At 46.3% G+C, this 22,213-nt stretch overlaps 1 protein-coding gene across 15 annotated transcripts in view; it reads left to right on the top strand.

Moving 5' to 3' along the window:
* EIF4G1 (eukaryotic translation initiation factor 4 gamma 1) overlaps positions 1 to 22,213 on the top strand; it is a 133,631-nt gene that overhangs the window by 45,790 nt on the left and 65,628 nt on the right. For 14 of the 15 annotated variants that reach the window (XM_039322553.1, XM_039322564.1, XM_039322562.1 and 11 more), the window contains one exon: positions 14,318 to 14,418. In XM_039322553.1, coding sequence (XP_039178487.1) covers positions 14,318 to 14,418 — 101 coding nt within the window. Of the gene's footprint in view, positions 1 to 3,169; positions 3,300 to 14,317; positions 14,419 to 22,213 lie in introns of those variants that run through there. The other variant, XM_039322565.1, reaches the window with a different exon arrangement.

The raw sequence follows: 22,213 nt of genomic DNA, 5'->3' as shown, positions 1-22,213 counted from the left end.
AGGGGTCTTCCAACTTGGCCCTTTTATGACTTGTGGACTTCAACTCCCAGAATTCCTCAGCCAGGCACACGTGAAGTCCACAAGTCATAAAAGGGCCAAGTTGGAAAACCCCTGAATTAGGTAGTTCAAAAGCATTGATGGCTTTTCTATTCGGTTCTTCTTTAGTTCTCCCTTTTCAAACTCTTTGTCTCCTGTTGTTCTAGGCTTTGCAATTTATCCTCAAATATACTGGCTTAGCTCTGATGTTGATCCATTGATTTATTTTGTTCTCTGTGAAAGGATTAAGGATAGCACTCGGGAAGATGATACAGAAAAATCTGGAGTGGAGAAGGAGGAGAACTTCTTGGTAGGAGAGAAGATTGGTTTGACTGAGTCCTTGAAGGGAAAATAAAAGTTGAGATTCAGTTGTGAAGAACCTGCGAATAAGGAGAATTCTAAAGAAGGAAGTCCTTCTCTCATCAAACCTAATATTCTGTTTGGAATTTAAAAAAAACACACACATCAAAAATGGCCTTTCGTTGAATTTGATTCCTGGATTACCCATATCATGCATTATGTTGTTGTTGTTAGTTGCGAAGTCGTGTCCGATCCATCGCGACCCCATGGACAACGTTCCTCCAGGCCTTCCTGTCCTCTACCATCTTCTGGAGTCCATTTAAGCTGACGCTCCTGCTTCAGTGACTCCATCCAGCCATCTCATTCTCTGTCGTCCCCTTCTTCTATTGCCCTCCATCTTTCCCAGCATCAGGCTCTTCTCCAGTGAGTCCTTCCTTCTCGTTAGGTGGCCAAAGTATTTGAGTTTCAACTTCAGCATCTGGCCTTCTAAAGAGCAGTCGGGGTTGATCTCCTCTAGGACTGACCGGTTTGATCGCCTTGCAGTCCAGGGGACTCGCAGGAGTCTTTTCCAGCACCACAGTTCAAAGGCCTCCATTCTTTGGTGCTTTATGGTCCAACTTTCACATCCATACATTGCAAACTTATATACTGCTTCACAGTGCGTTACAGCCCTCTCTAAGCGCTTTACAGAGTCAGCATATTTGCCTCCCCCAACAATTTGGGTCCTCATTTTACCGACCTCGGAAGGACGGAAGGCTGACTCAACCTTGAGCTAGTGAGGATCAAACTCCTGGCACTGAGCAGGGTCAGCCTGCAATACTGCATTTTAATAACTGCGCCACTACGGCTCCCTCCCTCCCTCCCTTCCTGAGCAATAGCACTTAAACTTATATACCGCTTCACAGTGCTTTACAGCCCCCTCTAAGCGGTTTACAGCAAATTGCCCCCAACAATCTGGGTTCTCATTTTACCAACCTCGGAAGGACGGAAGGCTGAGTCAACCTTGAGCCAGTGGGAATTGAACTGCGAACTGCAGGTAGCCAGCCGACAAGTCAGGAGAAGTAGCTTGCAGTACTGCATGTCGTCCTTGACTTACGACTGCAGTTGAGCCCAAAATTTCTGTTGCTAAGCAGGGCGGCTGTTAAGCGAATTGTGCCCCATTTTATGTCTTTCTTGCCACAGTTAAGTGAATCACCACTGTTATTAAGTTAATAACGCGGGTTTTTAAGTGAATCTGGCTTCAGATTTATGAGTCAAGCGTCTGTATTTTGATCATGTGACCATGGGGATGCTTGTAAGTGTGAAAAACGATTTTAAGTCTTTTTCTTTTTTTCTTTTTTCTTGTCATTTTGACCGATCACTAAATGAATTGTTATAAGTCAAGGACTACCTATGTAGAACGAAAAAGGAAGAGGACAATAAGAAAAGCTGGAGTGGTTGAGAAGTACAGTGATGTCTTGGTATAATAATAATAATAACAACAACAACAACAACAATAATAAAGTTGGAAGGGACCTGGGAGGTCATCTAGTCCAACCCCCTGCTCAGATGGAACATTGACAGTTGTCTCCAGGAGGAACTGAAGATACTCAGTAGATCAGTGGTTCTCAACGTGTGGGTCGGGACCCCATTTGGGGTCGAACGACCATTTCACAGGGGTTGCCAAACAACGCAGTCTGCCATTTTTCCCCCCCTTTTCCTTAGCTGTGCTACTCCCTTTTATTCTATTGGCTTTTGAAAGCCAATAGAATAGACTCTCTTGAATAGAGTCTAATTCTATTGGCTTTCAAAAGCCAATAGGAATTGTCCAGGCTGTCTCTGCCCTGCTGAGCCCGCCAAAAGTCCCATTCTGCAAACGGCGCTGCACCAGTTGAGTAGTCCTCGACTTACGACTGGTTGAGTAGTCCTCGACTTACGACCGGTTGGGGGGTCGCGGCATTAAAAAGGATGAGAACCACTGCTTTAATTGATTGGGCAACCTTTCCCCCCCCCTACTGTTTAACCTCTCACCCATTCATAGCTTGTTCCAGGGCATTTCCGGACGAGCAGTTTCTTTTTAGTGGTGGTTTCAAACATTTAAAATAAGAGAGAGTTTTGGAAAGCTCCCAAGGGTGGTCTCTTGAGATTCATAGCCTGGCACCTTTGAAAATTGTACCTTTTGAGGACATTTCAAATGCCTGGAGTAGCTTGGAATATTGGTAGAACTGTTTGACTTAGTAGATTGTCAACTCTGCCGTGGGGAGATTTTGCAAGAGATATCCCATATGCAAATCCTGCACCACTTCCTTCAACGTACATTCTTTATCAGCATTTAGTTTGTATATTTCTGGCCCTTTTTTCAGCTCCCCCCTTCCCAAATGTCTTTGCAGACAGAATCTTTCCTGGATCACGTTTGTTCAGAAAAGCTGGAAAACTCAATGTCATCTTCTCTTGGGGGGGGGCTCCTTTTCCCCCTACCTCTTTCCTTCTGGTGGGACTGGTTTAATGTTTAACTGACCGAACAGAAGCCAGGCAGACTTTAACCCCGACTTGCTTGTCCCAGCGACAGTAGCCATGAATCCAAAGGTGGGATTATGGACGACTCCTGATCCAATTGCACCTTTTAATCTCTTTTTGGAGCTCTTTGAGGGTCAATGAACACGCATGGATTCATGGCTCAGGAACTGGCCTGTTGGGAATGTGGTTTCTCTTGGAATTCGCACTGTTCCTCAATCTGCCCTGGACCTGATCATTTCCCCAGCACTCTTTGCTTCCCGGCTTGTTTGCCGTTTGGATTCTTCTCCCCACATGATGCTCACATGCTCACTGACAGCTCTTCCTATATTTAGCCTGGAGCTGGCCCAGCACCTCCTGTACGCTCAGAAATGTGAGCTGAGGCCCCTCCGCATTTCTGCAGGTCCCTGTTTTCTTTACTAGTCCCCGTTTCTTTACTAGTCCCGACAGCTGGCACCCCTTTCCGAAAGGTAGGTATGCTTAGCCCTTTGGTGGACAGCTATATTGCCAGCAAGTGGGCTGTGTCTGGCCCTTGACTTCGACCTCTCGGCCTGGGCATAACCAGGGTTCTAGCAGTGGGGTTTTTTTTTTTTTGGAAAAGAGAGTGGCAGGGTTTTTTTTTTTGTTGTTGCTGTTGTTGTTGTTGGAATCCTGAGATGGTTCCCAGGTCTCTTTTTAAGATTGGCAGAGCAAGGCGGCTGGCATGGCAATCCCAGTTAGGACCGAACTGGCAGGAGAAGGTGAATTTGGCAGCCTTTCTCCTCTCCCCCCAGTTCCTTAAAGCTGTGGTTCCCAACCTTTCCAGCTTGGCGGCCTGGTGTGTGTGTGTGTGGGGGGGCTGTAAGTTGCATGCGCGCAGCTCCGTTTGTGCAAGCGGCACACGCTCCAGTTGTGCAAATGGAGCTTTGCGCGTGAGCGAGGGCGCTTGAGCAACGCCTGCGACTCCCCTCTGTCCACACAAGGGAGGTTCATGCACAAGCGCTTATACGAGGGGAGCTTCACCCGCACATGCTTGCCCATCTCTTAGCGGCTGGGTTTCGACCTTTGACCTGGTAGTGGGCTGCGGCCTGGGGTTTGGCGACCTTTGACCTTAACGGACCGGCGCAGGTTGGCCAAAGCTCACCCACCCACAACAGCAGAGATGTCCCCGATGGCTGGCTGAGCTGCTACAGCAGCATCAGAGATGGCTGTCATCAGTGTGTGTTACCGCACTGGCTCCCCACCCATAAAGTTTATTAGGCCAGATGACTCAGCAGAGCCCGGGTGCTGCCTCCATGTGCTCAGAACAGGCTCAGCCAGTCAGTGCAGCAGTTCAAGAATCTCCCTTTTTTTCCCCAAGGACTGACTGAGATTGTGGCTGAGGAATTGCAGAGCAGAGGGCGGCAAATTTCTGAACCACAAGGGAGCTGCCCAGAAAGCTTCTTGTTAGACAGTTTCCAGGCCATGCGTCGCCTTTAAAAATAAATGCTAACATCTCCGCTTTCTGAGCTGAAATCAAAGAGGGCCTTAAAACTTCACATTCCTGAAGATGCAGCTAGAAAGCGGAGCATATATTGCCGTGGTCATCGACCAGCGTGAAATGATTCTCCCTGTCCTGCCCTTGCTCTTGTCTTTCCAGGTTTTGTTTTTTGGGAAAGATGGATAATTATATGAAGCTCATTGGGCCTACTGTAGAAAAATGCATGAAAAAGACAGCCGATGGGATGAGGCAGCCAGGTGCATCTTAACTACTTTGGACTTCACCGGCTCTATTCTGCGGGGCCAATAACGAGGAATTGTGGGAGTCCTCTCCAGATGCCTACCATTGATAAAAGGCAAATCTGATAAATGTGCTGCTGAGAATTTAGGCACATCTTTACCCTGTATGAAGAGAAGCTAAGGACCCTTTCATCTCACCTGCTGCATTTCATGGCCTTCTTTTGATTCTGATCAAAGCGTTATATGGTTTAGTCCCAGCCTTCCTTCCTTCCTTCCTTCCTTCCTTCCTTCCTTCCTTCCTTCCTTCCTTCCTTCCTTCCAAGAAGAGAGGGGGTCAACCTATTCTCCACAGCATCTGAAGGCAGAAGAAAGTAGCAATGGATGGAAAATAATCAAGGAGAGAAGCAACCTAAAACTAAGGAGAAATTTTCCTGTCCATGAGAACAATTAATCAGTGGAACAACTTGCCTCTAGAACAGTGGTTCTCAACCTTTTTAATGCCGCGACCCCCCCCCCCAAACCGGTTGTAAGTCGAGGACTACTCAACCGGTCGTAAGTCGAGGACTACTCAACTGGTGCAGCACCGTTTGCAGAATGGGACTTTTGGCGGGCTCAGCAGGGCAGAGACAGCCTGGACAATTCCTATTGGCTTTTGAAAGCCAATAGAATTAGACTCTATTCAAGAGAGTCTATTCTATTGGCTTTCAAAAGCCAATAGAATAAAAGGGAGTAGCACAGCTAAGGAAAAGGGGGGGGGAAATGGCGGACTGCGTTGTTTGGCGACCCCCGTGAAATGGTTGTTCGACCCCAAATGGGGTCCCGACCCACAGGTTGAGAACCACTGCTCTAGAAGTTGTGGGTGCTCCAACACTGGAAGTTTTAAAGGAAAGATTGGGCAACCATTTGTCTGAAATGGTATAGGGCAGGGGTATGTTAAACTCACAACGTCATGTCATGTGTCGCGACGTATCATGGCACGGTTTCGCCATGACGCATCCAGCCCGCGGGCCGGCAGTTTTGACACCCCTGGTATAGGGTCGCCTGCTTGATCAGGGGGGTTAGACTAGAAGACCTCCAGGGTTCCTTTCAACTCTGTTATTCTGTTATTAATTCACTACAGGTCACTCACTATATCTGAGCTTTCTCTTTCAAGGTCTTTTTGTATGCCATCTCTTCTGTTCACTCCATTCCAGAAGTCAGCCAGGTCGAAAGGCTGGCTTCCCTTTTTATCTATCTTTTTATTTATTTATAAAATTTGTTGGGTGCCCATCTTACTTCAGGAGAACTCTGGGTTTCCATTGTTTTCCTTATTTACAGGTGAGACAGATGTGATAGCTGTGGAAATAACATCATTCGCTTTTCTTCTTGTCCAAAACCTGATTTTTCTTCAGACGTTTGAGCTACCTCTCTCACACCCGGGAAGAAATTTGGCTGAGGGGTGCTTTCATATTAGCTCCCCTTGAGGCTGTTCAGGTGATAGTCCTTGACTTATGACCACAACTGAGCCCAACGTTTCTGTTGCTAAGCGAGGCATTTGTTAGGTGAGGTTTGCCCCATTTTACGATCTTTCTTGCCACAGTCATTACAGAATACGGAATAACAGAGTTGGAAGGGATCTTGGAGGTCTTCCAGTCCACCCCCCCCCCTGCTTGAGCAGGAGACCCTATATCATTCTTTTCCTGTAGCACAGGGGTAGGCAACCTTGGCTCTTTTACGAATTGTGGACTTCAACTCCCAGAATTCCTGAGCCAGCCATGCTGAGGGGAAAGGGGGAGGTTTCCAAGCTGAGCCAGGCTGGCTGAAGAATTCTGGGAGTTGAAGTCCACGAGTCATAAAAGAGCCAAGGTTGCCTACCCCTGCTCTAAACCTTGGTAAGTTTAAGACTTGTGGACTTCAACTCCCAGAATTCCTGAGCCAGCCATGCTGAGGGGAAAGGGAGAAGTTTCCAAGCTGAGCCATGCTGGCTGAAGAATTCTGGGAGTTGAAGTCCACAAGTCATAAAAGGGCCAAGTTTGAAGTGCTAGAGCAAGGGTAGGCAACCTTGGCTCTTTTATGACTCATGGACTTACAACTCCCAGAATTCCTGAGCCAGCATGGCTCAGCTTGGAAACCTCTCCCTTTCCCCTCAGCGTGGCTGGCTCAGGAATTCTGGGAGTTGAAGTCCACGAGTCATAAAAGAGCCAAGGTTCCCCACCTCTGCTCTAGCGTTCTTTTTTTTTTTTACATTTTTTATCTCATTGTTTTATTATTTGAATTCTGTTTACATTCTTTTCTTTGTCCCAAAGGTGCCTTTTTCCAAAGGCAACTGGACTTTGTTTTTCCTTGAAGAGGTAACTTCGAATGTTCACTAAATGAACTGTTGTAAGTCAAGGACTGCTTGTCTATCCCAAGTCCTAGGTAAGAACTCGATAGGTAGACAAAATGCCAAATCCAGTCTGAACATCTGGCTGACTGTGCGATGATCAATAATAATAATAATAATAATAATAATAATAATAATAATAATAATAATAATAATATTGTAATGGAGTTTGGCTTGGACAAATGTGCCACACTTACTATCAAACAAGGAAAAATAGTGAAAACTGAAGGAATCAAGATGCCCCACGAAAATAGCATTAAGAGTCTGGATGAGGAAGAGTACTACAAATACTTGGGTATCCTTCAAGCTGACAACATCAAGCGCACTGAAGTCAAGAAAAAGATTAGAGGTGAATACATCAAGAGAGTGAAGAAGATCTTAAGTCCAAACTCAATGGAGGAAATACCATAAAGGCAATCAACACCTGGGCAATCCCAGTCATTAGGTACACAACTGGAATAGTGGACTGGACTCAAGCAGAACTAAAAGCAATGGATAGGCAGACCAGAAAAATAATGACAATGAATCATGCCCTTCATCCACGCAGTGACATTGATAGACTTTATCTACCAAGGCAAATAGGTGGGCGTGGAATGCTACAAGTACATCAGATGGTTGAAGAAGAAAAAATGGCTTTGGAAGAATATCTGAAGAACAATGATGAAGATGCACTGAAATTAGTATATCAGGAAGGCTTACTAACTACTGGAGAGACCAAACTGGCCTACAAGAAAGACCAAATGAAGAACAGAATAGAGGCATGGGAAGACAAAGCACTACATGGCCAATACATGAAAAAAATAGCTAGGAAAGCAGATAATAATAAAACCTGGCAATGGCTAAGAGCAGGAAAATTGAAGAAAGAGACCGAGGGACTAATTCTGGCTGCACAAGACCAAGCCTTAAGGACAAATGCATACAAAGTCAAAATTGAGAAGACAGCAAAAGACAGTAAGTGCCGCCTATGCAAAGAAGCTGAAGAAACAGTGGACCACTTGGTAAGCTGTTGCAAGAAGATTGCACAGACTGATTACAAGCAGCGGCATGACAAAGTAGCAACAATGGTGCATTGGAAGATCTGCAAAAAATATCATTTGCCTGTAAGCAAAAACTGGTGGGATCATAAAATAGAGAAAGTCATAGAAAATGATAAAATTAAACTGCTCTGGGACTTCAGAATTCAAACAGACAAGCACCTGCAACATAACACCCCAGACTTAACAATTGTCGATAAGAAAGACAAAAAAGTCTGGATAGTGGACGTGGCAGTGCCTGGAGATAGCAGAATAGAAGAGAAAGAACTGGAGAAGATAACAAAATACAAAGACCTACAAATAGAAATAGAAAGACTGTGGCAAAAGCAAGCAAGGGTAGTACCAATAGTCATAGGCTCCTTGGGTGCAATCCCAAAACAACTGGAGCACCACTTGAACACCATTGGCATTGACAAATTCGCTATTAGTCAATTGCAAAAGGCGGCCTTATTAGGAACTGCTTCCATCCTGCGACGATATCTGTAATACCATCAAACATCCACATCTGCCTATCCCAGGTCCTGGGTAAGGACTCGATAGGTAGACAAAATGCCAAATCCAGTCTGAACATCTGGCTGACTGTGCGATGATCAATAATAATAATAATAAAAATAGTTGGAAGAGATCTTGGAGGTCATCTAATCCAACCCCCTGCTCAGACAGGAAACCCTATACCATTTCAGACAAATGGCTGTCCAGTTTCTTCTTAAAAACTTCCAGTGTTGGAGCATTCACCGCTTTTGGAGGCAAGTTGTTCCACTGATTAATTGTTCTAACTGTCAGGAAGTTTCTCCTTAGTTCTAGGTTGCTTCTCTCCTTGATTAGTTTCCAATTTATTTTGCTTTTGCCAGGATGAGAGCAGAGGGAGAAATTATATTTTTTAAAAAACGTGTAATAAATGAATGGAATGGTTCAGCCACAGTATTATACGGATCGATGGCTTGAACGGAGTTGAGCTGAAATTGGGGTGGGAAGCCGATTTTTTTCACTTTAATTGCACGACTTCTCAGATTAAAATCAGGATGCCACCAGACACCAGCCAGTGGAGAACAAGCTTGGAGAAAAGCTTTAACTGTATATATGTGATCTTCCCTACAGTTTTTTTAGGTCAGTGGTTCTCAACCTGTTCACGGGGGTCGCCAAACAACGCAGTCCGCCATTTTCCCCCCCTTTTCCTTAGCTGTGCTACTCCCTTTTATTCTATGGGCTTTTGAAAGCCAATAGAATAGACTCTCTTGAATAGAGTCTAATTCTATTGGCTTTCAAAAGCCAATAGGAATTGTCCAGGCTGTCTCTGCCCTGCTGAGCCCGCCAAAAGTCCCATTCTGCAAACAGTGCTGCACCAGTTGAGTAGTCCTCGACTTATGACCAGTTGAGTAGTCCTCAACTTACGACCGGTTAGGGGTCGCGGCATTAAAAAGGTTGAGAACCACTGTTTTAGGTGGCTTCCTGTAAGATGCTAAGAAAAAGACACAGGCATGTCTTAAGCAGAGGTTTGAAGCTGCAGGATACAGCTTGCTGTATACAGTGTATTGCTTCTTATATACTTGTTACATACATAGGCTTTACCATTAAATGCTGACAAAGGTTTCTTCATTGGAAAATGTCTTCATGTAAGCAACTATTTTCTAGTAACACATTACATGGTCAGAGACCAGGTAAGAACAAATACAGGGAGATGAACACAGAAGGAACTAACAAAGGCAGGAAGAGATAGGAGAAGGAACTAAGCATATTATCTGTTTAGGTAGGTGAGGCATTAAGTCAAAAGGGTATGACCTTTTGGCTGCTTCACTGGGACAAAGGATATCAAACGGTTATGAGTTTTGGGGGGAGGAAAGCACGGCAGTTTGCTGCGCATGCATTCCCCCCCACAGTTTCCACTAATCCGAAAGGCAGAATTTTACTTGTATTATTATGTGTACATTGGGGGCTGTGTAACTTACAGTAAGCCAGTGTTTCCCAAACTTGACCATTTTAAGGCATGTGGACTTCAACTCCCAGAATTCCACAGCCAGCATTGCTGGCTGTGGAATTCTGGGAGTTGAAGTCCTCATGCCTTAAAATGGTCAAGTTTGGGAAACACTGCAGTAAGCCAATGTGGGGGGAAGTCTGGCTGGTTTCAAAGACTTGTTCTTTCCAGATCCTAAAATCTTTCGAGAGATCAGGTTGCGGTTGAGATTGCCACGAGGGCAAGATTAGGTAGGTTGTTTGATCACAAGGCCCACCACCCCCAGCCAACGTGACCAGTGGATGAGAATGTGAGAGTTGCAGTCCAAAATTTCTGAAGGCGCTGAGGTGGTTTCTGAAAAAGGTTAAGAGTTCCTGCACCCAGTTTGGTTTAATGGTTACGGCACCAGGCTAGAACGCACGGGACAGTGAATTCTAGTCCCTAGGCATGAACGCCAGCAGGACGACTTTGGGCCAGTCACTCTCAGACCAACCCACCTCTCAGGATTGTTGTTGTTGGGGGGATATGTTTGTGGCCTTGAGTTATTTGTAAAAATAATAACGGTGGGATGCAAATAAACGCATTCCCAAAGCTGCTTTCTCTTCTAGTTCTGTCAATTTTCTCAATAGTGATGAAGATAATGTTATTATAATAATGATGATGATGATGATGTTGGAAGGGACCTTGGAGGTCACCTAGTCCAACCCCCTGCTCAGGCAGGAAACCCTATACCAGTGATGGCGAACCTTTTAGAGACCGTGTGCTCAAACTGCAACCCAAAACCCACTTATGCATCGTCGGGTGCCGGGTGGGTGTGGCCCATTGGGTGGGTGTGGCCCATTGGGTGGGCGTGGGCCATTGGGCATGGCCCATTGGGTGGGCGTGGCTGTGGTGGTAACAGCAGACTGGGTGGGACTAAAAAGTTCAGTCAATCAATTCCAACTTTGCAAGATCTTTTTTTTTCCCGTAAGAAGTTGAAATTGACTGATTGATTGAACCTTTTTTTTTTTGTACATGACCGAGGAGGCCTAAAGCGAAAAGGTTTTATAAAACCCAGCTGAAGGTCTAGGACTGGGGTGATGGCGCGTGCCCACAGAGAAAGCTCTGAGTGCCACCTTTGGCATCCGTGCCATAGGTTCACCACCATTGCCCTATAGCATTTCGGACAAATGGCTGTCCAGTCTCTTCTTAAAAACTTCCAGTGTTGGAGCATCCACCGCTTCTGGAGGCAGGTTGTTCCACTGGTTAATTGTTCTAACTGTCAGGAAGTTTGTCCTTAGTTCTAGGTTGCTTCTCTCCTTGATTAGTTTCCACCCGTTAGTTCTTGTCGTGTGATTCACTTAACAATGGTAGCGTGAAAGGTTGTAAAACAGGGCAAAATTCACTCCACAAATGCCTCGCTTAGCAACAGAAATTTGGGGCTGAACAGCGGTCGTAAGTTGGGGACGACCTGTACTTTTGCTCTTCCTCTGTGCCTCCAGATTTGTTTGTGCATTTAAGCATCGCCCAGCTTCGCTCCCAAGAAGGCCTTGGCCCAAGTTGGGACAGGGTGTGACAGCTTCAAATTAGAGATGGCCCGAGTGGCGAAGTGGGGTGGCTTAAGAATGCTCAACCACCAGGGACATTTCTTTGTTTGGCTTCTTGGGCCAGGTTTTTGACATTCCTGACTGATTTTATTTATTTATTTATGAGACTTATGTACCGCTTTAAGTGCAAGCACTCTCTAAGCGGTGTACACCAGTAAGCAATATATATATATATATATATTTACATTGCCCCCAACAATCTGGGTCCTCATTTTACCTACCCCGGAAGGATGGAAGGCTGAGTCAACCTTGAGCCGGTGAGATTTGAACCGCTGACCTGCTGAACACAGTCAGCTAAAGTGGCCTGCAGAGATGTATGGGTTCTCCCACCTCTGCTAGGAACTTCCATAGATTATAAGCCAGGATTGTTTGAGGATAGGGTTATCTGGTGTGTATGTGTGTAGAGCAAGAGTTGTCAGCTGATCCGGGGCTGAACGCACCATTTTGTACCATGCTATAGAGGCGTGTTTCTCCCCACGTTTGGTTTCAAAATAGCTGAAAAATGTTGCCTTTTTTTCTCTCATCCCAAAGTCACGTGTGATTGTGGCGGGCTTGCCTACGATCTTGTGCAATTTGGCGATGTGGAGAGACGTTAGCCGCCAAAAGAAAAGTAAATTTTCTCAGAAATGAACTGCTTTTCTGTTGTAGAATAGAATAGAGCTGGAAGGGACCTTGGGAGGTCTTGTAGTCCAGCCCCCTGCTCAAGCAGGAGACCCTATACCATCTCAGACAGGTGAATGTCTAGTCCAGGGGTAGGCAACCTTAGCTCTTTTATGACTTGTGAGCTTCAGCTCCCAGAATTCCTGAGCCAGCATGGCTCAGCTTGGAAACCTTTCCCTTTCCCCTCAGCATGGCTGCTTCAGGAATTCTGGGAGTTGAAGTCCACGAGTCATAAAAGGGCCCAGGTTACCTACCGCTGGTCTAGTCTCTTCTTAAAAATCTCCAGTGATGGAGCGCCCACGATTTCTGGGGGCAAGCTGTTCCACTGGTTGATTGTCCTCACTCTCAGGAAGTTTTTCCTTAATTCCAGGTTGCTTCTCTCTTTGGTCAGTTTCCATCCATTGCTTCTTGTCCTGCCTTCAGGCGCCTTGGAGAACAGCTTGACCCCCTCTTCTTGGTGGCAGCCCCTCAAATACTGGAATACTGCTGTATGGGAGGCCAAACATTGGTTTGCATCACAGGCTACAACTCTGGCTTAGTGACCGTTACAACAGGACTGAAGAAAAGTGACGTACGATCAGTCTTCCCACTTAACAACCATGGCAGCCTTCCAGCCATTACGTGATCAAAATCCAGGTGCTGGAAACCGGCATGCATTTTCAACCGCTGCTGCATCCTGTGGGGTGTGTGCCATGTGATCGCTGTGGGCGACCTTTCCAGCCAACGTCCAACAATCAAAACCAGCATCGCTTAACAACATGATTCACTTAACACCGCAGTAATTTGCTTGACACCCATGGCCAAAAGGTTGTAAAATTTGGTGTGTGACTCAACGTTCTGGACAGACTCGAACACTGGGCGCTATCTAACAAAATTCAACAGTGAAAAAAGCAAGGTTCTACATTTAGGCAAGAAAAACCAAATGTACAGGTATAGTATAGGGGGTACTTTGCTCAATAGTAGTAACTGTGAGAGGGACCTCGGAGTCCTAGTGGACAATCACTTAAATATGAGCCAGCCCTGTGCTGCAGCTGCCAAAAAGGCCAACACAGTGTTAGGCTGCATTAACAGAGGGATAGAATCAAGATCACGTGAAGTGTTAATACATTCTTCAATGCCTTGGTAAGGCCACACTTGGAATACTGCATCCAGTTTTGGTCACCGCGATGTAAAAAAGATGTTGAGACTCTAGAAAGAATACAGAGAAGAGCAACAAAGATGATTAGGGGACTGGAGGCTAAAACATAGAAGGAACGGTTGATTGAATTGGGTATGTCTAGTTTAATGAAGAGAAGGACGAGGGGGGACAAGATAGCAGTGTTCCAGTATCTCATGGGTCACCCCAAAGAAGAGGGAGTCAAGCTATTCTCCAAAGCGCCTGAAGGCAGGACAAGAAGCAACGAATGGAAACTAGTCAAGGAAAGAAGCAACCTAGAACTAAGGAGAAACTTCCTGACAGTCAGAACAATTAACCAATGGAACAACCTGCCTCCAGAAGCAGTGAATGCTCCAACACTGGAAGTTTTTAAGAAGAGACTGGACAGCCATTTGTCCGAAATGGTATAGGGTTTCCTGCCTGAGCAGGGGGTTGGACTTGATGACCTCCAAGGTCCCTTCCAACTTTATTATTATTATTCAGCTTGCTTTTGCAATGGAAATTCTGGGCCCAATTGCAGCCGTAAGTCGAGGATTACCTGTAGGCTACCCAAGTGGTGACTTTGTACTCTGCACGTTTGTACAGGTAGTTTTCGACTTAACAACCGTTTATTTTGTGACAGTTCAGAGTTACCATGGCACTGAAACTGATTTACGACCGTTTTTCCACACTTCTGATCATTGCAGCCTCCCTGTGGGCACATGATCAAAATTCGGCCGTTTGGCAACTGACTCATATTTACGACGGTCGCAGTGCAAAGTCAATGCGGGGATCCAGACTCACTTAACAATCGTGTTACCAACTTAGCCAATGCAACGGTTCACTTAACGACTGCGGCAAGAAAGGTCATAAAATGGGGGCAAAGCTCACTTGGCAAATGTTTCACTTAGCAACATAAATTTTGGGCTCAACTGTGGTCGTAACCTGAGGACTTTACCTGTACAAAATTGGTACACTTCAGAGATGCTAGAGACTCAAAAGTCCAGCCTGCCTATATGATGCCCCTGCAATAACTTGATTTTTTTTTCTTTTCTCCTTCAGCTGGTGCATATTATCCTGCGCAGAACGTGCAACAATTCCCAACTTCTCAAGTCATGATGAACCCACAGCCACCGATCCCGCCAAAGCGAGAGCGCAAGACAGTAAGAAACGGGGGGCAGGCACCTGGGGTGGGGAAATAATAAAATTGCCATTATTTAGGCCAGAGGTCTTCTAACTTGGCAACTTTAAGACTTGTGGACTTTAATTCCCAGAATTCCTCAGCCAGCCCTAGTGTTTGTGATTCCAAGCTTTAAAACAAGAGAGGGCATAAGAATATTAGCACCAATAGTCCTTGATTTAAAAGAGTTCGTTTAGTGACTGTTCAAAGTTACAACGGTAGTGGAAAAAAGTGATTTACGACCCTTTTTCACGCTTACCGGTTGTTACAGTCTTCCCATGGTCATCTGGTCGAAATTCAGATGTTTGGCAACCGACTCATACTTAACGACGGTCGCCGTGTCCCTGGGTCACTTGAACTGCTTTTGCCACCTTCTGACAAGCAAAGTCAACGGGAAAGCGAGATTCACTTAACAACTGCGTGGCTAGCTTGACAGCTGCAGTGATTCACAAACTGTGGCAAGCAAGGTTGTAAAACGGGGCAAAACTCACTTAACACATGTCCCACAGAAATTTTGGGCTCAATTGTGATCGTAAGTCGAGGATTACCTGCACCAAGGTTTATATTTCACTTCCTTAGCTCAAGGTGGTTTAATTGAGATTCTGCCTTTATTATCACACAGCTATCCAATAAAGGTAAGTGGGTCTGGGAGAAAGTGATACATTCAGAGGTACCTAGGCAGATGGATGTACTATGCAGTTGGATGTTGTTGTTAGTTGCGAAGTCGTGTCCGACCCATTGTGACCCCATGGACAACATTCCTCCAGGCCTTCCTGTCCTCTACCATCTTCTGGAGTCCATTGAAGCTCACGCCTACTGCTTCAGGGACTCCATCCAGCCACCTCATTCTCTGTCGTCCCCTTCTTCTCTTTCCCAGCATTAGGCCCTTCTCCAGTGAGTCCTTCCTTCTCATTAGGTGGCCAAAGTATTTGAGTTTCAACTTCAGGATCTGGCCTTCTAAAGAGCAGTCGGGGTTGATCTCCTCTAGGACTGACCGATTTGAACGCCTTGCAGTCCAGGGGGCTCGCAGGAGTCTTCTCCAGCACCAGAGTTCAAAGGCCTCCATTCTTTGGCGCTCAGCTTTTCTTATGGTCACAGTAATTGCGTATCCAATACATTTGTTGGAAGCTCATGCAAAACTTACCTCTTCATTTTCAAGCCAGCCACAGCCTCCTCCATGGTGCCATTTGTGTCATCTGCATGCTGAAGTCGCTGCTGAAGGATTGTCATTCTGATTTAATGGATAGTTAGAAATAATGGTCACCTTCTTGCCCGACCTGGTCCCCTTAAATTAAACTTTTCATTTATAGTTCTTACCAGGTATGTAAAAAAAACCCCAACCCCTAATATTCTCCAGAATGTTTCATTCATTCATGCTGTGGCTCATACCAATCCATGCTTTCCGGGGTGTGTTCAGCAGACTTCATTCCTCTGAATGAAACTGTTGAGCAACCCTCAAAAGTCAGTTTGGCATATTCTAGGTACAGAACTGAGAAAGTTCACAAAAGGCCAGCCTTGGCATATTCTGGTTCTTCTCCTTGGGGCTTTATGTAATGATGCTCTTTCCTACCTGGTACAACAGGTACAGCCAGCTCTGTTCTAGCTATGTAGGTGATTAAGGCACCAGGCTAGAAGCTGCGACACTTGAGTTTCAGTCCCGACTTAGGCAGGAAAGCTGGCTGATAACTTTGGGCCAATCATCTGGAGACTGTGAATTCTAGTCCCGCCTTAGGCATGAAAGGCGGCTGGATAACTTTGGGCCAATCACCAGGAGATAGTGAGTTCTAGTCCCACCTTAGGCATGAAAAGCAGCTGGATAACTTTGGGCCAATCACCGGGAGACTGTGAGTTCTAGTCCCGCCTTAGGCATGAAAGGCGGCTGGATAACTTTGGGCCAATCACCGGGAGATAGTGAGTTCTAGTCCCGCCTTAGGCATGAAAGGCGGCTGGATAACTTTGGGCCAATCACCAGGAGATAGTGAGTTCTAGTCCCGCCTTAGGCATGAAAGGCAGCTCGATAACTTTGGGCCAATCACCAGGAGATAGTGAGTTCTAGTCCCGCCTTAGGCATGAAAGGCGGCTGGATAACTTTGGGCCAATCACCGGGAGACTGTGAGTTCTAGTCCCGCCTTAGGCATGAAAGGCGGCTGGATAACTTTGGGCCAATCACCAGGAGATAGTGAGTTCTAGTCCCGCCTTAGGCATGAAAGGCAGCTCGATAACTTTGGGCCAATCACCAGGAGATAGTGAGTTCTAGTCCCGCCTTAGGCATGAAAGGCAGCTCGATAACTTTGGGCCAATCACCAGGAGATAGTGAGTTCTAGTCCCGCCTTAGGCATGAAAGGCGGCTGGATAACTTTGGGCCAATCACCGGGAGACTGTGAGTTCTAGTCCCGCCTTAGGCATGAAAGGCGGCTGGATAACTTTGGGCCAATCACCGGGAGATAGTGAGTTCTAGTCCCGCCTTAGGCATGAAAGGCGGCTGGATAACTTTGGGCCAATCACCTGGAGATAGTGAGTTCTAGTCCCGCCTTAGGCATGAAAGGCAGCTCGATAACTTTGGGCCAATCACCAGGAGATAGTGAGTTCTAGTCCCGCCTTAGGCATGAAAGGCGGCTGGATAACTTTGGGCCAATCACCGGGAGACTGTGAGTTCTAGTCCCGCCTTAGGCATGAAAGGCGGCTGGATAACTTTGGGCCAATCACCGGGAGACTGAGTTCTAGTCCCGCCTTAGGCATGAAAGGCGGCTGGATAACTTTGAGCCAATCACCGGGAGACTGTGAGTTCTAGTCCCGCCTTAGGCATGAAAGGCGGCTGGATAACTTTGAGCCAATCACCGGGAGACTGTGAGTTCTAGTCCCGCCTTAGGCATGAAAGGCGGCTGGATAACTTTGGGCCAATCACCAGGAGATAGTGAGTTCTAGTCCCACCTTAGGCACGAAAGCCAGCTGGGTGACTTTGGATCAGTCACCGAACTCTCAGTTCAGTCCCACCTCACAGGATGGTGGTTGTGGGAGAAAATAGGGGAAGAAGGAATATTGTATGGCTTCACCGCCATGAATTATTTATAAAATCGATAAAGGTGTGGGATATAATAAACAGTAAGACAAATTTTTTTTTTTAAAAAAAATGTTTAGCCTGGTGGGAAGCCGTTGCTTCTCACCTTTGGAAAATTCCAGATGTGGATTGAGACGAAGCAGGCCCCGCGCTGTGTGTGTGTGTTTGTGTGCCTGCTATTTGTGGGAAATGTTGCAAGATGGGTCAGAGTTCAGCGAGTACAAAAGTCCAAAAGGGTACATGGAACGTGAGCGGTGGGAGCAGGCTGGAACTCTGCAGAGAGCAAAGGCTGTTGAACGCCGGACTGCTTCTTTTTAAGTCCCGAATCCTGCAGGATTTCTGCCGAAGTTGCTCTCATACCCCCGATGTTGCAGCATCGGAGAAGAAGAATCGGGTGAGATAAATCAGAAATCGGTATTTTTTTTTTTCTTTGCAAAGGCTGGCACCATCCACCTTGAGGGAACCGCTTTGCTTTTTCCCTGCCTTTGCTTAATTATTTTTTGATTTATATATTTTTTAAGAGCTTACCTCACCTTTATTATTTATGTAAATGACTCAATGCGGCCAACATGCCTAATATTCCTTCCTCCTGTTTATCCCGTGACAACCCTGAGAGGTGGGTTGGGCTGAGAGAAAGGGATTGGCCCAAAGCTTCAAGCTTGAGTAGACGGGCCGAAAGACCGTGCCCTCCCTCCGCACAAACCTCGCTCCCAGTTTTAGCGAGAGAGGCTCTATTTGAATTTCCTCTGCAAAAAGAATGTTAAAAGCCACTTTAATTGTTGTTAGTTGTAAAGTTGTGTCCAACCCATCGCGACCCCATGGACAACGTTCTTCCAGGTCTTCCTGTCCTCTACCATCTTCTGGAGTCCCTTTAAGCTGATGCCTACTGCTTCAGTGATTCCATCCAGCCACCTCATTCTCTGTCGTCCCCTTCTTCTATTGCCCTCCATCTTTCCCAGCATTAGGTTCTTCTCCAGTGAGTCCTTCCTTTTTATTAGGTGGCCAAAGTACTTGAATTTCAACTTCAGGATCTGGCCTTCTAAAGAGCAGTCGGGGTTGATCTCCTCTAGGACTGACCGGTTTGATTGCCTTGCAGTCCAGGGGACTCACAGGAGTCTTCTCCAGCACCATAGTTCAAAGGCCTCAATTCTTTGGCGCTCAGCCTTTCTTATGGTCCAACTTTCACAGCCATACATTGCGACTGGGAAAACCATGGCCTTGACTATACGCACTTTTGTTGGCAGGGTGATGTCTCTGCTTTTTAGTATTGAAGTTACAGCAGACCCCTGCTTTAGACTAAGAAAACTAGTTAGCATTCTGTCCCAACCAAGTCAATGGGGAAGCCAGGTTTACCAAACACCCATGTGACTCACTTAACAACGGCAGTGATACACTTAATAACCGTGTCCAGAAAGGTTGTAAAATGGGGCAAAACTCACTTAACAAATGTGTCACTTAGCAACAGAAATTGTGGGCTCCCTTGTGACTGTAAGTTGCAGGCTACTTGCACATGCCGGGTTGCCATGCAGCCGAATTTTGATCATGTCACCATGGCAATGCTGCAGCGGTCATCAGAGGAAGAACCAGTTGTAAGTCGTGTTTTGTTCAGTGCCATTTTAATGAAGGATTGTAAATCGCCTTCAGAGCAGCTTCTCTCAAATTGAGCCTGGGCACCCCAAGTACTTTCCCCACAGAAGCTCCATTAGGAAGCTGAGTTAATAGCTGGTCAATTTTGCTCCAAGGGAAGCTCCTAAAGCACAGCCAGCCCTTGGAGAAGAGACCGGGGTGTGTGGGGAGTGTCCCAAGACATACACACATACATAGAAGTTCTCCTGTTGTTGTTGTTTTTGTCTCGTGTCGGAAGCACCGAAGAAAGGATTTGCCAGTGATATCACCGTTGGCCGAGTGAACGCCCACTTGGGGGTTCCTTTTGTGACCCCATGAAGTTGCCCATCGATGCCCATTAACCTACTTGCGGTCTCCCTCTTTCAAACTGCTGGGTCGTCAGGAGCTGGACCTCGTGACAGGGGCTCACTCTGCCCTGCAGCTGCAGTGGGTCTCGAACGCGAGCCAGCTGATCGGCAGCCCAGCGTTCTAACCTTGTGAACTACCCCTGTTTTGCTTTGTAGAATGGAATGGAATAGAACAGAGCAGAGGTCCCCAACCTTTTGGGCACCAGGGACCGGTTACATGGAGAGAGGTTTTTCCGTGGACTGGAGGGGGCATGGTTTTGTGTGTTGCCTGTATCCTGCAGATGGGGCTTTGCTTGTTTGTGCAAACCGGTTGCTGGCATGCCGCGGCCTGGTACCAGTCCACGGACCGAGGGTTGGGGACCCCTGGAATAGAGAATAGGAAATGAATAGAATATTGTAGGATAGGATAGGATAGAATAGAATAGAATAGAATAGAATAGAATAGAATAGAATAGAATAGAATAGAATAGAAATAGGAAAGAAAAGAAATAGGAAATTAATAGAATGGAATGGAATAGGGAATAGGTATAGGAGTAGAATGCAATAGCTCAGTGGTGGCGAAGCTATGGCACGGGTGCCAGAGGTGGCACTCAGAGCCCTCTCTGTGGGCACGCGCGCCGTCGCCCCAGTCCTAGGCCTTCAGCTGGGTTTTATAAAACCTTTTTGCTTTAGGCCTCTGCCGCCATGTACCAAAAAAAAAAAGGTTCAATCAATCAGTCAATTTCAACTTCTCGTGGGGAAAAAAAAAAGATCTTACAAAGTTGGAATTGATTGATTGAACTTTTTAGTCCCACCCAGTCTGCTGTTATCACCGCAACCACGCCCACCCAATGGGCCACACCCACCCGGCACCTGACAATGCATAAGTGGGTTTTGGGTTGCAGTTTGGGCACTCGGTCTCTAAAAGGTTCACCATCACTGGAATAGGGAATAGGTATAAGAATAGAATAGAAATAGAATAGAATAAAACGCAATAGAATGGAGTGGAATGGAATGGAATACTTTATTGGCCAAATGTGATTGGGTCTCCAGTGCATAAGCTCTCAGTGTACATACAAGCAACAAGTGATAAATTGTGATCATAATCATCATAAGCTACTTTCATCAGAAATCATAAGATACAGCACTTAGTGATAGTCATAAACAGTCGTGCCAGGATACTAAATAAAACAATATAAATTGTAAGATACAAGCAACAAATTACAGCAGTGGTTCTCAACCTGTGGGTTGGGACCCCATTTGGGGTCGAACGACCATTTCACGGGGGTCGCCAAACAACGCAGTCCGCCATTTCCCCCCCCCCCCCTTTTCCTTAGCTGTGCTACTCCCTTTTATTCTATTGGCTTTTGAAAGCAATAGAATAGACTCTCTTGAATAGAGTCTAATTCTATTGGCTTTCAAAAGCCAATAGGAATTGTCCAGGCTGTCTCTGCCCTGCTGAGCCTGCCAAAAGTCCCATTCTGCAAACGGTGCTGCACCAGTTGAGTAGTCCTCGACTTACGACCGGTTGAGTAGGCCCCCACTTACGACCGGTTGGGGGTCGCGGCATTAAAAAGGTTGAGAACCACTGAGTTACAGTCATAAGAGGATAAGGTAATAGGTAAGATGAGAAGAATATTAGTGACATCCCACATTTCCCTCAGTTTCCCCCCCACGACAACCCAACGGGGCAGGCTGGGCTAAGAGAGAATGACACAGCAGCTGAATGTGCACAGCTAGACATGTGGGCTGTCGCTTCCTCTGGATTTAGTTTCACCTCCTCGTGGTTTGCGTTGAGTCTTTAAGGCTGCCGTAGATTCATAAGGTAGCTGTTGCAATTTGCCTCGCAATTTGCCTCCAGCAGTAAAATCCAATCTGGGCCGTCTATATGGCAGTGGTTCTCAACCTTTCTAATGCCGCGACCCCATAATACAGTTCCCCATGTTGTGGTGACCCCCAACCACTTATACATCACCGGGTGCCAGGGGCATGGCCAAAGAAAAGGGGGGAAAAATGGCAGACAGCCTTGTTTGGTGACCCCCATGAAATGGTCGTTCTACCCCAAATGGGGTCCCGACCCACAAGTTGAGAACCACTGCTATATGGCGTCGTATTCAGAAGGCGGGCGCCAAGCTTTTTTAGCCCTTCACATTTGCTCTCGGCAAAAATGGGGATTTTCCCCCACTCCTTCCTTGTTCTGAAGAAAACCCAAACTCCAAGACCCTGTTGGAAAAAAAACCCTCAGATTTCGGTACATTCACACAACTTCCATTGCTACTCTCAAATTCTGAAACGCGTCCTCCTCGTTTCTTCAACATTCCTCATGATGGGTAATCCTGGACTTAAACAGTGGTTCATTTATTGACTGAAGTTACAATGGCACTGAAAATAAGGGACTTTCGATCATTTTTCACACTTAACGGCTATTCCAGCATCCCCGTGGTCATGTGATCACATTATAGACACTTGGCGATTGACACGTATTTATGACGATCGCAGACTCCCGGGGTCGAGTCATTGACCTTCAGTGGGGAAGTCAGATTCACTTAACCACCGTGTTACTAACTTTAAGAACTGCAGGGATTCACCTAACTACTGTGGCGGGAAAGGGTGTAAACGGGGGCAAAATTCCCTTAAGGTATGCCTTATTTAGCAGCAGAAATGCTGGGCTCAATTGTGGTCGTAAGTTGAGGACCGCCTCTATATATTCTGAATTGCTCTGGGAAGCCTTTTCATTTCGATCCATTTCACCATTTGTGGATAAACCA

The sequence above is a fragment of the Crotalus tigris genome, unplaced genomic scaffold, assembly GCF_016545835.1.
Source record: "Crotalus tigris isolate CLP2741 ecotype Arizona unplaced genomic scaffold, ASM1654583v1 scf7180000024116.2146003, whole genome shotgun sequence".
Classification (NCBI taxonomy): Eukaryota; Metazoa; Chordata; class Lepidosauria; order Squamata; family Viperidae; genus Crotalus; species Crotalus tigris.
This window is presented reverse-complemented; position numbering and strand designations above follow the sequence as displayed.